The sequence below is a fragment of the Sipha flava genome, unplaced genomic scaffold, assembly GCF_003268045.1.
Source record: "Sipha flava isolate LNK unplaced genomic scaffold, YSA_version1 218_pilon_pilon, whole genome shotgun sequence".
NCBI lineage: Eukaryota > Metazoa > Arthropoda > Insecta > Hemiptera > Aphididae > Sipha > Sipha flava.
The window spans coordinates 14,762-29,889 of NW_020272845.1; the positions used below are offsets into that span (position 1 = coordinate 14,762).

At 28.9% G+C, this 15,128-nt stretch overlaps 1 protein-coding gene across 1 annotated transcript; it reads right to left on the reverse strand.

Moving 5' to 3' along the window:
• Positions 1 to 11,247: 11,247 nt before the first annotated feature.
• On the reverse strand, positions 11,248 to 13,765 carry LOC112683067. The gene is made up of 5 exons (XM_025553926.1): positions 13,180 to 13,765; positions 12,392 to 12,525; positions 12,004 to 12,188; positions 11,788 to 11,926; positions 11,248 to 11,725 (listed from the first exon to the last, which is right to left on the reverse strand). The coding sequence occupies exons 1-5, from the start codon at positions 13,341 to 13,343 to the stop codon at positions 11,565 to 11,567; spliced, it is 783 nt and encodes a 260-aa protein (XP_025409711.1). The 5' UTR covers positions 13,344 to 13,765; the 3' UTR covers positions 11,248 to 11,564.
• Between the last annotated feature and the right edge of the window lie 1,363 nt (positions 13,766 to 15,128).

The window sequence follows — 15,128 nt, forward strand, 5'->3', positions numbered from 1 at the left end:
TACTTAATTTTTTGTGAAAACAAAATTTAAAATCATTTTTAATTAAAATCTTACTTTTTTCACTGTACATATATTGTAAATTATTCATTTATATATATATATATATATATATATATATATATATATATATATATTAAATGGCACAGACACGCACAAATAACGACTGAAAAGTTTATTTGGTTCAATAGCTGAAATAATATTATCTTTATTTCTAAATAATATGATATTGTTATTTATTCGATTTAACACGGGACGGAGCTATTATATCTTTAAATCACATTTTTATTTTTGGGACGGAACTCGGATGCAGCCAAAATATGTACTGATTAATAATCCAGATTTTATAGTTAGAAAAACTACGATACTCAAAATAATTGTATGGAAGAAATAAAGAAAACAAATAAAAATTGTATATATTTGAATTAATAAATATAATATTAAAAAATGTTTTTTGTTTTGTTTAGAAATGGTCAAAAAAACTATTCATAATTGCATAGATACTATAAATTCAATAAATGAATTTGTTACGACCGGATTACAAAAAAATCTGAACAGGTATTCAATGTATAACATATTATTATTATCATATTATATTTTGTTATTTATTTATTTCATAAATAAAAATTTTATTTTTTATTTATTTTTTTATTTTATAGCTTAGAGACAGCAGAAAATAAAAATATTGACTAGAATATGATCGAATAAAATTGTACTAATTAAAATATTAATAAACCTATAATATATAATTTTCTATGTTATTAAATATATTTAATAAATTTTTTATACTTTTAATTACTATCTTAACATTTTTGTTCTAGGATATACATTAATTTTCTGGGATAAACTTGCCATTCCCCTAACCATAATATACTATAGCCAAATTGTATTATAATTATATATTTTGGTGACAATAATAAAAACATTGATAACTGATAGATATTATCCAAGATCACAATATAATATCTAATAGATGTTGATAATAGATATATAATGCATATATTTCGATCTGTATAGGTATCATAAATTGTAATATAGTGGATATATATGAGTTTTCGATTAATTAACTATTATAATTTGATTATGTTCCAGTTCTAGGGTGTAATTGTTATAACTATAAGGTTTTGATAATTGTTTTGTTTTTCATAATAATATAGTAAGGTCAAAAGCTAATTGTTTTTTTAATTTTTTTTTATTGCGCGTTTTTGCAATTACGTCGAACGTATTGTTTTAATAACCCAATGAAGATACAAATAATTTCATTTAAATTTAATAATGGATGTGTTGAAACATTTAGGTTATTCATAGATTTTACATACCAAAAATTTAATTTTTTCAAGACAATTTTATGACTAAAGACCGGATATAATCGCATTAAAAATATCTTAAAATTGTACTAAAAAGATTCCAAAATTTCAATAAAAATGTATCAACATTTCAGTATAAATATGTTAAAATTGCAATGAAATACATTAAAATTACATAGTAAAATCATATCAAATATATAATCATTAATTACTTACTTAAATAATATTATATACATTTATATAATATTTACAAAATATATCATTTTTCTGAATTAAAATTTATAATTATATACATCTCTAAATTTTGTTCTTGAAAATTTTATCGTCTGTTACTTAAAATATGTTTATATAATGAAAAAATACGTTCAACGTCGACACTTGTTATCGATGCATATTTAAAATAGTTTAAAAATTGGGTGTTATATCTAAATAAACATTTTGATTTCTTGCCATAACCTCAGAGTAAGTTTTAATAGTTTTATATCCTTCATTTCTTTCTAAAACATATTTTAATTTATCTTTAACTATTTTTCCATTGGAACCGGGAATATTTATAGAAATATTTATACTAAATATTTTTATTTAGTATTTATTTATTTATTTATTTATTTATTTAGTATTTACGATAAATATGTTTAAACTATTAAGTAATTGACTATTTTATTCTTCTAAACTTGTGAGTTTTGTGAATAACCCAGATGAATATAATTTTAAAAATCCTAACTACATTTAACTACATGTAAAAATTTACGTCATAGTTATATTTTTTTTGTAAAATTACTTTAGAAATAATAATTTGTATATTTTATCACGTAAAGTATACAATAATTGCAATAATTGCAAAAAATTGCATTATTAAATTAAATAGGAAGACTGTAATTAATCTGATTCGTATACATATTTGATCAGATTTGATTTACTGGGTATCAATAAAAAGTTGCAATATCAAACGGATTTAATCCGCTCTTTACTTATGACATATTATCATAGAATTCATCATGGCGATCTTAAACTCTATGTGGCGTTATAATTTTTCTTAAATTCATATCCTAATTCCGTCTAAAAAGGAAATCTCTTTTAAATTAAATTGGTTTTTTTCACGCATCGCTTGTTGCTAGTTGGTTAAATATGCTTCAACCTAGTGATCCCCTCCTTACCCATGCACTGTTTGACATGCGTATATTGATATACAGAGTGTTGTTTTGAGCGAAACGTTGAAATAAATTGCGAGTTTTTCTATTAAAATTTGAGTCAGTAGTATAGCCAAGTGGGGCTAAGAAAACCATAGCTCCTCCCCTCACGAGTCGTGTTTACGTGTATGTTCTATACTAGCATAAATATAATTTATTTAATACTATTTGGTTTTTAAGTATTTTAAAACTTTGGTACTAACTAAATGTTGACGAATAATGGGCATTTTTCTTTAGCACTTCAGCGTATTACTTTTACCAAGTTTATCATTATCTTTTTAGTGGTTTTCATGAAGGTTGTAGCGATTTCATTATTATTTTATAATCACTATAGTTTTTTTACCATGCTATGTCACGGCGATCGCACAGTCCCGATCGGATTAATTTGTTCATGAGAGGGGCGAGGTTAAATTTTTTTTGTTTTGGGGATGCGTAAACCAAAAAATTTTGGAATCACGCTGGGTTAGCTTATTGTTTCATAAGAATGATCTTTGTGTAAATTAATCTTCATATTACGAAAATATCGTACTATTTATTACATGTAGAGATTGCCACTGTGTTAAATTATTGGGTACCAAAATAGAAGAAAACTAACAACCGACGCCTAACGTACAAATGTACCTAACCGACGTAGAGTCGGAGTATGCCGATAGCTGGGGAAAATTTCCCGGTGTGCATAACCAGTTAAGTGAAACCAGAACTGAATATAATACAAAGTAGAAATGCGTGGCCCAAGAGCCGATCCAAAAGTGCGAGGTCCAGTGTGATTGCACTTTCTGCACACCTCTCGCACCCAGAACTTAAATCAATGGTTTACCATTATGGGATATTTAAACATTAAAAGCAATTGAGCGTTTAAGGTTATATATAATTTAAACGTTATTCAATTTAAGCGTTTATAAAATTTTCCGTTAACCGTTATTGACAGTTAAAAAGTTATGAACTATTTAGCGTTTTGCGTTATTTAAATTAGTGTAAAATTTTAAACGTTTTCAGATGATAGCATTTAGCCATCAGTACTATGTAAAATAACATTACATATTTTAAATATTATATTAAATATGTATTACCTTTAACGATATTTTCTCTTTGTAATTCTCATAACTCATAACCAGGACTTGGAAGTTCTAGCAAATGTATATTTTTCTTGGTTCATCCTAGAACAACTAAAGTAAGATACAAATATTCGTATATTTCACACTACTCGGACAAAATTTAATTTTGCTATTTTTTGCATAATTAAGGCTGTTATTGCTATTTTACTAATTTAGGATTTATAGTGCTATTTTTGGGTATATATTCACTTATTACAAGACACACGTAGTAGGATCAAAAAGTTGTCGGATTTATTTATAGAAAAAAACGTCTCAAACGAGTCACTAAATTACGACCTCAAATTATCATCCATCAATGAAACTGCTGCTATCTTCTACAAGCACTACTACTCCAAGCTGCGAGATAATCCTAATCAACTCATCAACGAATTAGCTTCACTTACACTCACTGGCAACCTAACTAGATGCCTCAAAAGCAACTGGTGCCGCGATTTATTAAAAGATTAAGTACTTAATAATATTCAGGAATGTCATAAACGTGTGATTTCCTCCTCATGTGTATAATATAAACTGTGAATTATCTTTAAAATATTTATATTACTTATTGTACTTGATGTATAGATTATAATCCTTCATAATAAAGTAAAATATATTAAAAAAAAAATAAAAAAAAATAACCAGTTTAGTATTGATATGTGTGATCGAGAAGCCGTTTTAGATAGAAGTGACTACCAATGACAAGTAACTTAGCGCGTGGCTACATTGTTTTCATTCCGATAGTACATGTTGAGATTATGGAAAGTATACTGGGTGTGAATATGTTTAATATAAAATAATTACCTAGCAGGCCTGCAAGTTAGAGATATATCAAATTATTTTATAGGTGTTTCTAATAAATAAATGTTTTAGGTACGTATTTTATTTGTATAAAAATATTTCATAAGTTGTACCGCAGAATATTCTTTCCCTTCCCATTTTGCATGCACTTTTTGGAAGTAATAAAATGGTGTTGTATGTTGGTGTAATCTAACGAAACCACGTTTCGACAACAGGACGGGGTTTCAGGGCGTTGGTTCTCGCCACTAGATCGGGTCCGCAGGTTGTGGATAGCGGTATTTAAACACTCCCTTGTCGTAGGGAGGGACAGGCGGAATAATTTTAAAATACGCCTACTTGAACAGCGAACTTGCGCGCATGAACGGTCCGAGGTGGCGGTTTCCACGGATGCGGGCCGTTTGCGTAAAATGTGCCTCGTGTTTTGAGCCGCGGAGCCGGGTTACGACCAAAATTTACCCCGAAGCTTTATTTGGAGCCTCACGGAGCGGTGGCTGGTTGGGCGGCAAACCACCGACCTATCATCTGGGGGGTTCGTCATTCGTCCCCCGGGTGGCAGCCGGCACGTCTCACGTCATTCTCGGTCAAACGTCGTCTTATCCCGGGGCCAACTGCGGTATGGAAGGCTAATCGAATCGTGATGGTGTCAGTCGCTCAGTCCTGTATTAAGTCGGTAGCGGCCGGGGTGACGTCCCAGCGGTGAGTTATGCCCTACCAATGACCAACGATAAGTCTACGAATGGTACGTCGGAAAGCGTGGTTAGCTCAGGTTACCGTGTGTGTTACGCGGACTGCGGTTGGATTCGACGATGTTTACAAAATCATTGGATAGTTACAGGGTGAGGACCGTTCGCTTAGGGTCCCCTACGGGGATTTTTAGGTACAGAAGTCTGCAGTCCGACGGAGAGTAACGTGCATCTGCCCGGGTCGAGCAATCACCACCCGTCTTTGGCTGGGTCCCTTCATTAACGCCACGCGTTATCTGTAATACCGGGTGACGAAGAGGGTAATCACCCCTAGTGATAACATTTTAGAGGCACGTCGAAATTTGTTTTTGTTTTCATGCCTAGTGGCTAATTATATTGTAAAAACAGTAATTACAATTAAATTTCTGAATCCATTCTGAGTTCTGATTCACTTAATATAATGCGAAAAATAAAATAGAACGACCATAAAATGATTAATTTTATAATCTTGTTTGATTCTATATATAATGGCCTTATCTGGTTATTGAACTGCGGACACAATTTACAATTTACACTTGTAATCTGTCAGATTGTGACTGCGACTGAGTAATTAAATATAAGTTATATCTTAATTTAGTGTTATTGTTTAATGTTTTTTTTTTTTTATTGAGGAAGAGAGGGGCCGTCAGTAAAATATTTGCCCCTGGGCGAATTTATCTAAATTCTGCTCTGTGGTTATAGTAAGAGATGATTATTCGAATAATTTGTTATTCGGTCGTGAAATTCATTGTTAGACCAATTAAATATGAAAACGAATAATATGATTATTTATTTTGATTTATTTTAGATATTTTGGTCGCGTCGTCGTCATCCGACGACGATGGCGATAACGTTTAATAATTAATTATTCTTGTTATGTACGGTGCCGACGCGAGCAGGGTACCAAAACGTTTTCAAAACGTTAACCATTCAAAAAATCGATTGAAATCGATAACAAATACTATATCGGTAAACGGTAAACGATAAACGATTGAAAACCGATAAAGATAACGAAACTGAAACGAAAAATGATTAAAATTAATATCGAATAACGTAACAGATAACAATTAACGATTAAAACGGCTACAACTAGTTTGCGCACATTTTAAAATTGTTCAGTTAAAACCTGGAACTCGTTTGCGCACAAATTATTGTAGAAGGAACAACTCGATAGCGCACAACATTTTGTAGACATATTTTATTGATAACCAATAACCACTTAGAAGTTTTCTAAGGCCCGGTTTTTCAATCACATTTACTCGTCAGATAACTTGAGTTATCTGACAGATAAGAAAAAATTGATACATTTCAGTTTTTCAATGTCGGGATAAACCTTATTCGATGGACATTGTTACGGATAAGTTATCCGTTACTTTTTGTATCAAATAAATCTTATTCGACGGATAATTAACAGCTGATAACATAAAAATGGTTAGTTATCATAATTTTTCATATTATTTTAAATATATATGTGTATGTATACACAATTTCAATTTCAATATACATGTATTTATTTGAAGAGGATGATTATGAAACAATTAAATATTTGAACTATTGACGTCGTCTGTACTCTGTATACGAAAGAATAAAACATATGCTGGCGTGAGATGGCCATGATTTTAGGATGAGATTCAGACTTGGAAAAAATGTTGTTCATAATTTATTAGTTAACACTTTATTTTATAATGCGTGACGGTTTTGTAGATCATTTTTCAATAAAAGTTTTTTTTCATAAAATGTGAAATTTTTTTGTTTTTTGGATATGTTTTTTTGAGACATGTTGAAAAAAGAAGTAAATATAACTTATATCGAGCGAGAGTCAACACTCAACACGCAACAAAATTAATAATTATTGATTAGTAATTACATACAGTATTACAATAAATAATGTGTCAATATCACCGAACAATTCCTTATCAATTTCATCATTGACCAATCATAATCAAATAAATGTGTGTAACTTGTTCCATAATGAACAGTAACTACCTTCTATTAGTATAATTTTACTGCCGAAAACTTTATCTGTCAGATAGCTATCTGGAGAATAAAATTACATTGAAAAACCGGAATCACTTTACTTGAAAGATTATCCGCCAGATAAATTTATCCGACAGATACGTATCTAGCGAATAATTGGATGAATGAAAAACCGGGCCTAAATAAAATAAAAATGGTTTTGTCGAAAATAACGGATTTATCCATAATTTCGACAGCTCGTTATACTTCGATAAACTTTATCAATATTTATTACCCATGAAATAACTAATAGGTACTGTTGTACTGATATACATTTTCGTAATTTTTCAACTTTAGTTTCGACATTTCTCTCGTACAGCGAACGTGGAATACGAAATATCTAATATATACTACACGCGTCGCGACAAAATGTGTGTGTCTATAAACAATTTTAAATTTTCGAAATACAGAGAGTTAAAATGTGGTAATTTTTTATTCCGGTGTACCGATAAAAAATGTAAATCAGTGGTTACGTTTAATAGTCAGTGTACAATTATTATTAATTGTAAAAACGAACATAATCACAGCGAATATTCTCAGAACGAAGTTCATAAAGATATTATCCGAAGTTCTGTTAAGAGAAAGGCCATTGAAGATATGCATACACAACCAAGTAAAATTATTAGACAAGAATTATTACTAAAATCCGATTTAAATTTAAATCATGGTGACATTCATTTGTTACGAAATTCATTGTATGCAACAAGAAAAAAACATTTTCCGAAACTCCCAAATACTGTTAACGAGGCTGTATTACAGCTGAAAGAATTTGAAGTAAAATTTAAAGATGAACAATTCATGTATTTCAGTGACGATAATTCTGTAGTAATGTTTACATGCTTAGCAAATTTAAGTGCTTTATGTGACGCTAAACATGTATTTGGAGATGGAACATTTTCGTATTGCCCAAAATTATTTTCTCAACTATATACCATTCTCATTTATCAACATTTTTTTTACGTACCAGTATTTTTTTGTTTTTTAGAAGATAAACATACGTCAACACACACAAGTATGTGGGAAACACTTCAAAATCTCTGTACGCACATTCTCGATCGGACTCTTAATATTAAAGAATTTCATGTTGATTTTGAAAAATCAGCTCATAACTCAATTTTAAATGCTTTTCTACAGTGTAAAATTATATGCTGTACATTTCATTTAGCTCAATCATGGTCTCGTCGAATACAAAAGAGTAGTAAATTATTACGGGAGTATAAAAATAATAATTCAGAGGTAGGTAAATGGCTAAAATATTTTTTTGGTTTGCCGTATTAGCCATCTGAAGAAATAAAAATAGCATTTTCAAATTTAATAGCTATTGCTTCACCTGATGGATTATTCTTTTCTGATTATATTTTCGCATCATATATATTGCCTGATTCAAACTTCAATCCATCTCTGTGGGCTGGAAAACCAGGTGATCAACCAAGACAACTAATGGAATTGAAGCTTTCCGTAGGCATTATAATAACCAATTATATAGCCCTCACCCACATGTATACCAAGTTATTGATGTAAATAAAAACATACAATCAGAAACTGATCTTAAATTAAATTCAATAAAAATGAATGTTAATAACTATCACCGGAAAGAAGGGCTACAGGCAATCGAATACTCGAAAAATGTATGGACCAAGTATTCGAATAACGAAATAGACCAATTAAATTACTTGGAACAAATGGGTAACCGCTTCCAAGGCAAAACCATTGAAGTAATAAATTTTAAAAAATACACAAAAAACACATTAATTAAAAATGACAAAATCGAAAAATTCGAATTATTTGTAACATATACCACACAATATAATACACAAAAAATACAAGAGAGTGGCTTATTTTTTTACGATTTGAATCTATAATTAGACGCGTTTTATTCGCCATTTTTTAATAAAAGAAAAGGAACTAATATAAATACTTCATGTTAAAAAAAAACACCGAACGAAAATGGTCAACACAATACAAGCGCGTTACACAATCACACAAACCGAATAATAAGAACATTCAAATGATAATTTATATTTTGGTCTTCAAAGTTCCAATTCAAAATACTTAATGAAGTAAATATAAATAGATAGTAAATCTGTAAATCATTATTTATAAATAGCTAGTGTATAGAAAATCAAAATTAATAAGCTGAAACGGGTACTTCTGCGGTTTAGCCAATCTTTTTCTTGTTATTTTACCACTATGCTGTTTCGACCTACTCAAACATAAAAGTTTTTGATCGCCAATATTTTAGTTGTGTTAGATTTAGATATACCATATTATATACTAGAATTGCATAATATAATCTGAAGATTCGGCCTCAAGCCACAGAAAATCTTTTCTTTAAAAAAATATCATAATTTTTTCATAAAAAATGAATTTTCTGTTTAAACTTATGTCAAAAAAATATAACAAAATCTTGAAATTATATGTTTCCATGTATACTATATTGAACTATTTTGAAAATAAGCTACACAGTTTTTTGTGAAACACCAAATTTTTATATGAAATAAAATAATTGGCTTTACGTATTAAATATATCTAGAACCGAGTATTATTATTTTGCTCTATACTTTTTAGTAACCTTCAGTATACTCTGTAATTTTTATGAAAGATTTTTTTTCGTAAACAAAAATACGAGTATGTGTTGTAATAAAAAAAAAAAAATTTTTACGCACATCAGAATTCAGCGATTTGCTTCTATTATACAAGCTGTCGCCCACCAAAAATAATAATAGTACAATAAAATAATATTGTTATATTGATTAACATAATATCATTTATTGTTTTCATCTTATGAAAATATAATATTATTTAGCTATTAGCTATTATTAGTTGCGGGCTTTGGCCGGAGTCAAGGTAAAAATATAACACATTTTACAATCAACAAAATTATGCAAATCCTTAATATATTTTGACTTAAATAATAGCATTGATAATAGAATAGACTATTCAATAATCAATGATACTAGGTATTCAATACTAGCTCTTCATATTTCAAACTTGTAAAATTTGTAAATTTTAACCTAGACATCGGAGAAAATTTCGGGTGGGCGGTGTACAACCCCTTACCCCCTCCCCTGCATGCGCCACTGTTATTATTTGATTAAACCAATATTTTATTTCAATCACAACAATATTCAATATGTATAAATTAACTGATAATTTTTAAGACTAAGTTGACATTTAGTATGTTTGAGTACACATTTTTTTTATGAAAAAATAATTGTAGGTACCACTAGCTTTAGAATATAATTTATAGACAATTTTAATTAATTTTATCTTGAAAGGTTTGTAAGTGATCATAACAACAATGATTTGGTAAATATATTGAAAAAATTGTGAGAATGTTGATTTATTTTAAATAAGGTATTAATTTATATTTTATTTTATTTTTCATAGAAAATAATAAATTAACAAAAAATATTGAAATTACATTTTTTATATACTATATTTAAATCTACAATTTTACACTTAATGCAATATATTTTGAATTAAATAAGGAAACTCCTAAAATTATCTTGTTTGGTAATATTTAACCCTTTTGTAGCACATGAAGGGTATGATTAATCATCAAATTTAACTCGTATTATTTTTTTATGGTAATGAAAAATTTGGAAGGGTAATAAATTAAAAATATTTAATTTTTTCTCCCCTCCTAATACAATTACCATAATAATATACAAATGAATGCATATATATAAATAAATAATTTAGAAAATAACAAAATTTAAATAAAACAAATATTAAATTGATATATAATTACTTTATTAAATAGCAAAATTAAAACTTAAAATATTATTCAAAAACTATTAAAAGTATAAAATCTACAAGAATCATACTTAAAGTAATTAATTTTATTCTAACTATATCAGAAATACATAATTTACTAGAAATAATCTAATAAGAAAATAATTGCACCCAACCCATAGTCTTTAAAATGAAATAAAAATATTTTTTAATCATACACAAATATTTTCTATAACCTTGCTCTATGAATGTGAACCAATTGAGAATAATTTAAATATAATAAATATAATACAATTTTTAAAAAAAAAACATAAATATTAATTCTGAACAATTTAGTCAGTAAATTCAAGAATATAATACAATTTATGACAAAATTAAAAATAAAAATACTTTTTGGGTTTCTACTGTAACGATCACAACAGTTTTTAAAATTAATAATTTGACTATCAAAAAACACATAAATCCACAGCCATTAAAAACACATTTCTATAATTAAATAGAATAAAATAAAAAATGTCACTAATAATATAAGTAAAAACAAAAAATCATACAAAAAAAAAATATCAGGAATCATCAACATGTAAAAGTAGTATACATTTTCTATAAAAAGCTAAGTCATATACAATTAATGGAACTTTGGTATTATTTGTTAAGTAAAAATGTGCATGGAAGAGTAATATTAATATTTAAATTTGTTAAATTTTATAGGCATGGAGTCTGATAATCACTCAATTTTGTGATTTTACTTATACTGTCATATTCCACACGTATTTTGGTTGAAATTTCATCACTTAAGTTAGAAATATCATTAGCTATTAAACCATCAGTTTCTATTATTGGCATCACAGATATTATAACACGGCCTAAAACAATTAAAAAAATTTGATAAAAAACAAAATAAATTAAAATATTATAGTCTACACACCTGGCTCAAACAAATGTTTTTCTCTATTTATGAAGTAGCAGTTAGAAAATACAATTGGTTGGATGGGTAATTTTTTTTTTAAGGCCATTTTAATTATTTCTTTATTTGTCATTGTTGTTGGCGCCAGTATAATTTCGGGCTATAAACATAGGTACAATATAAATATACTAATATACATTTTTTAAATTTATTTTCAACAAGTTCAATACTAAGTACCCCTGAATCCATAATAGCTGGAGAAAAATACAAAAATCCCAAACTGGTGTTAAGAAATTGAATGGGACACAGCATCAATGATAGTAGCCACGGAAAAAATGAAAATGGCCATAAGTTATTATAATTTGTGTTTGAGATGATATTCAGGTCCTTCTCTTGACAGCAATATAATAAATGCATGATTCCTATGAATACACATTAAATGAGATGTATAACCTTGTAACATTATCATGCAATATTTGCACTTGTGGTATTTTAATTCATAATTTAAATTGTGTTCAAGTAAATCAATAACTTAAATGAAAATTAAATTTGTCTACTAATTTCCATAACCAGTTTAATATATATAGAACTTCAAAATAATACAAATAAAATTAATAATAATTACCTAATGTATTAATGTTACTTTGGTAGTTCATAATAGCCACTCTGGTACGTTTTGATAGTAAATTTTGTTTTCCATGTAAATGCCATTCTAAAGACAGTAAATCTGAAATTTGCTGACCAAAATAGGCAATTAACCTGTCAAATATGTAATAAGATTAAATAAGACTATATTGTACATGTATAGTGATAATTAGTAATTCAATATAGGATTTTAATAAAATATTGGAGTAAAGTGTACAACCGTAAGAGATAGTTTTAAAGCAATGATATATTTATCAAAATAAAAATATAATTCAAAGTTAAGTTTAACTACTGATAAAGATTTACAATTTTACAATTTAAGAATATCTTACAGTTTATATAAAATTATAATTTAAATAAATATATTTATAATATTTGTATTGATATCTAGCAATCTCAAGTATCCTTTAGCACTTATTTTAAGGATAAATTTGTAAAATCAAGATGATATTTCAAAGATCTACAAATGGAAACAAAGATAATATGATTTTTTGAATATTATTAAAAATTTGAACTCTATTTTTTAATATAAATATAATATTAAATTAGACACAAAAGGAAAACTTCAAGTTTTTCTATGGCTATCTCTCAATAAATCTAATAAAAGTTAAGTATTCGACATCAATGTTTCAATAGATCATTACGACTTGTAAACTAAACAATTAAATGGGGTTAGTAGAAAACTTATTGAATGGAGTATAAACAGAAAAATAATGACAATGAGAGATTGATGGTAAGAAAATTACAGTTATAGCTAACTAATATTACCTGGTACGCTGTTTGAATTGAAATATGGCCAATAGAGATGTTAAAGAGGCTAGGACGGAAAATATAGCCAGACGGAAATGGTAACGAAACCCTCGGCATGTGTCGTAGAGGAATGGTAGTAAGATAAAAAAAGATACAATTAGTATTTCCAGCCAAGTGGTCATGGCTGCTGCTGCAAACTACCAAGTTGGTTAATTAATACAAATCCAGTTCAAGACTGGAGCACAACATCGATGAAATGGTTTCTAGGTCCCAAGCAGTAAGCTAGTGTTTACGTGATTATTACGGACGATACATAGTATCCCAATGAGATGATGTGCTTCAGTACGCACAGTCGTTACAGGAAAAAAACCAACGGAACTGATTGTCCAACGGTTAAATAAATAATACTGCTTCACTGGTAGTCGGATCCCGCCGTCATCGTCACAAACAGTGTTGTTTCATCGATTTCGATCTTACCGAACGACGAACAGCGGTCAGTCAACACATCGTTGACGACAACCGATTTCCCGACAAACTAGTTCGCGGGATGAAACGAGATGTGATATTATTCGACATAGACAATAGCGTTCTTATCAATTATTAGTTATCTATTAATGCGGGTGAAAAACAACATGGACACAGTCGCGCCGGGATCATTGGCAACGGTAAAACGACGAACTATGATTACCAGGCAGCAGAGTTACTTATCAAATACTCTCTGCCTTCTAAAGCCGGGTCTACACAAAATGCGCAAAACGATTTTGCAACGTTGCTACCATGTTCGGCGCTTTTAGTATGGACCTAGTCCGCGCATGAACAAGCATGTTCGTGCATGTTGCGCGTTTGTTCGGGTTGATATGGGAAATGCGTGGTGTTTGGCGCGTTTTGCTTATCTGGTTTGGACGAGAAATTGTCAGTGTTGTATTGTTGCTGCTACGGTGAATACGAAATTGTGTATTATTTTAATAATAATTATAACAAACAAATAGAAATAATTAATAAATAAAAAGAAAGGTTATTAATTAATCATGAGCTGCAATTCAGAAAATACTTGGGATCAAGACAGAGTTATCCAACTAATCAAGTCTTATCGTGAAAAACCAGTTTTATGGAACCCAAAAGACAAACCCAGAGACAAATACTCTGTAAAACAGGAGTCTCCCAAAATCGGCGTCGTTTACAGTTTTTACTTTCTGTTTTTTTTTTTTTTAAGTAGACTATATAAAAGAATAAACGCAGCACTAGTGACTTGATCGGACATTTTACTAGTCAAAGATAATTTATAAAAAAATTGAAAACGAAATAGCGGACAATTGCACTTTCTGAACGGCACAAACACATTGACGAAAATCGGAAAACACGATCATGTTACAACATACATTTCTACGCGCAGTATGGACGCCTGTCCTTGCGAGAATGTTGCAGGCGATAAAATGTTGCAGCTATGTTACAGTAACGTTACGTGCAGAGGCGCGTTTGGTGTGGACCCATCGATATAGTTTATAGTTCAATGATTTATTTAAGATGTCATTATGAATTTTATTCCAGCATAGCATGTTTTAAGGAGTAATATTTAAGCAATTCATATTACATGTACATTTGAACTTTGTCATTGTATGAGTAGTAAATAAACATTAGTGTGAGTAATCCATTATCACATGCCACTGCCCAGTGTCGGTCTGGCTCATGACTGGGCCACTGGTTAACTAATTTCGAATGGGCCCCCTACAAACTTAATCTTAATTTAAACGAAAAAAAATTGAACTGTCATTTAATAAAATATTAAAACTATTCTATACATAATTAATAAAATTAGGTCGTTATTTTCAACGTCTTTGTCAATGTAATTATAAATATAAAAATGTAAACCAACATTTTTACTTAACAATTTTACATATAAAATACAAATTTTGAATTAAAAATTAACATTAAATAATTAAATTATTAAAAAAGTATTTTTTTTAATT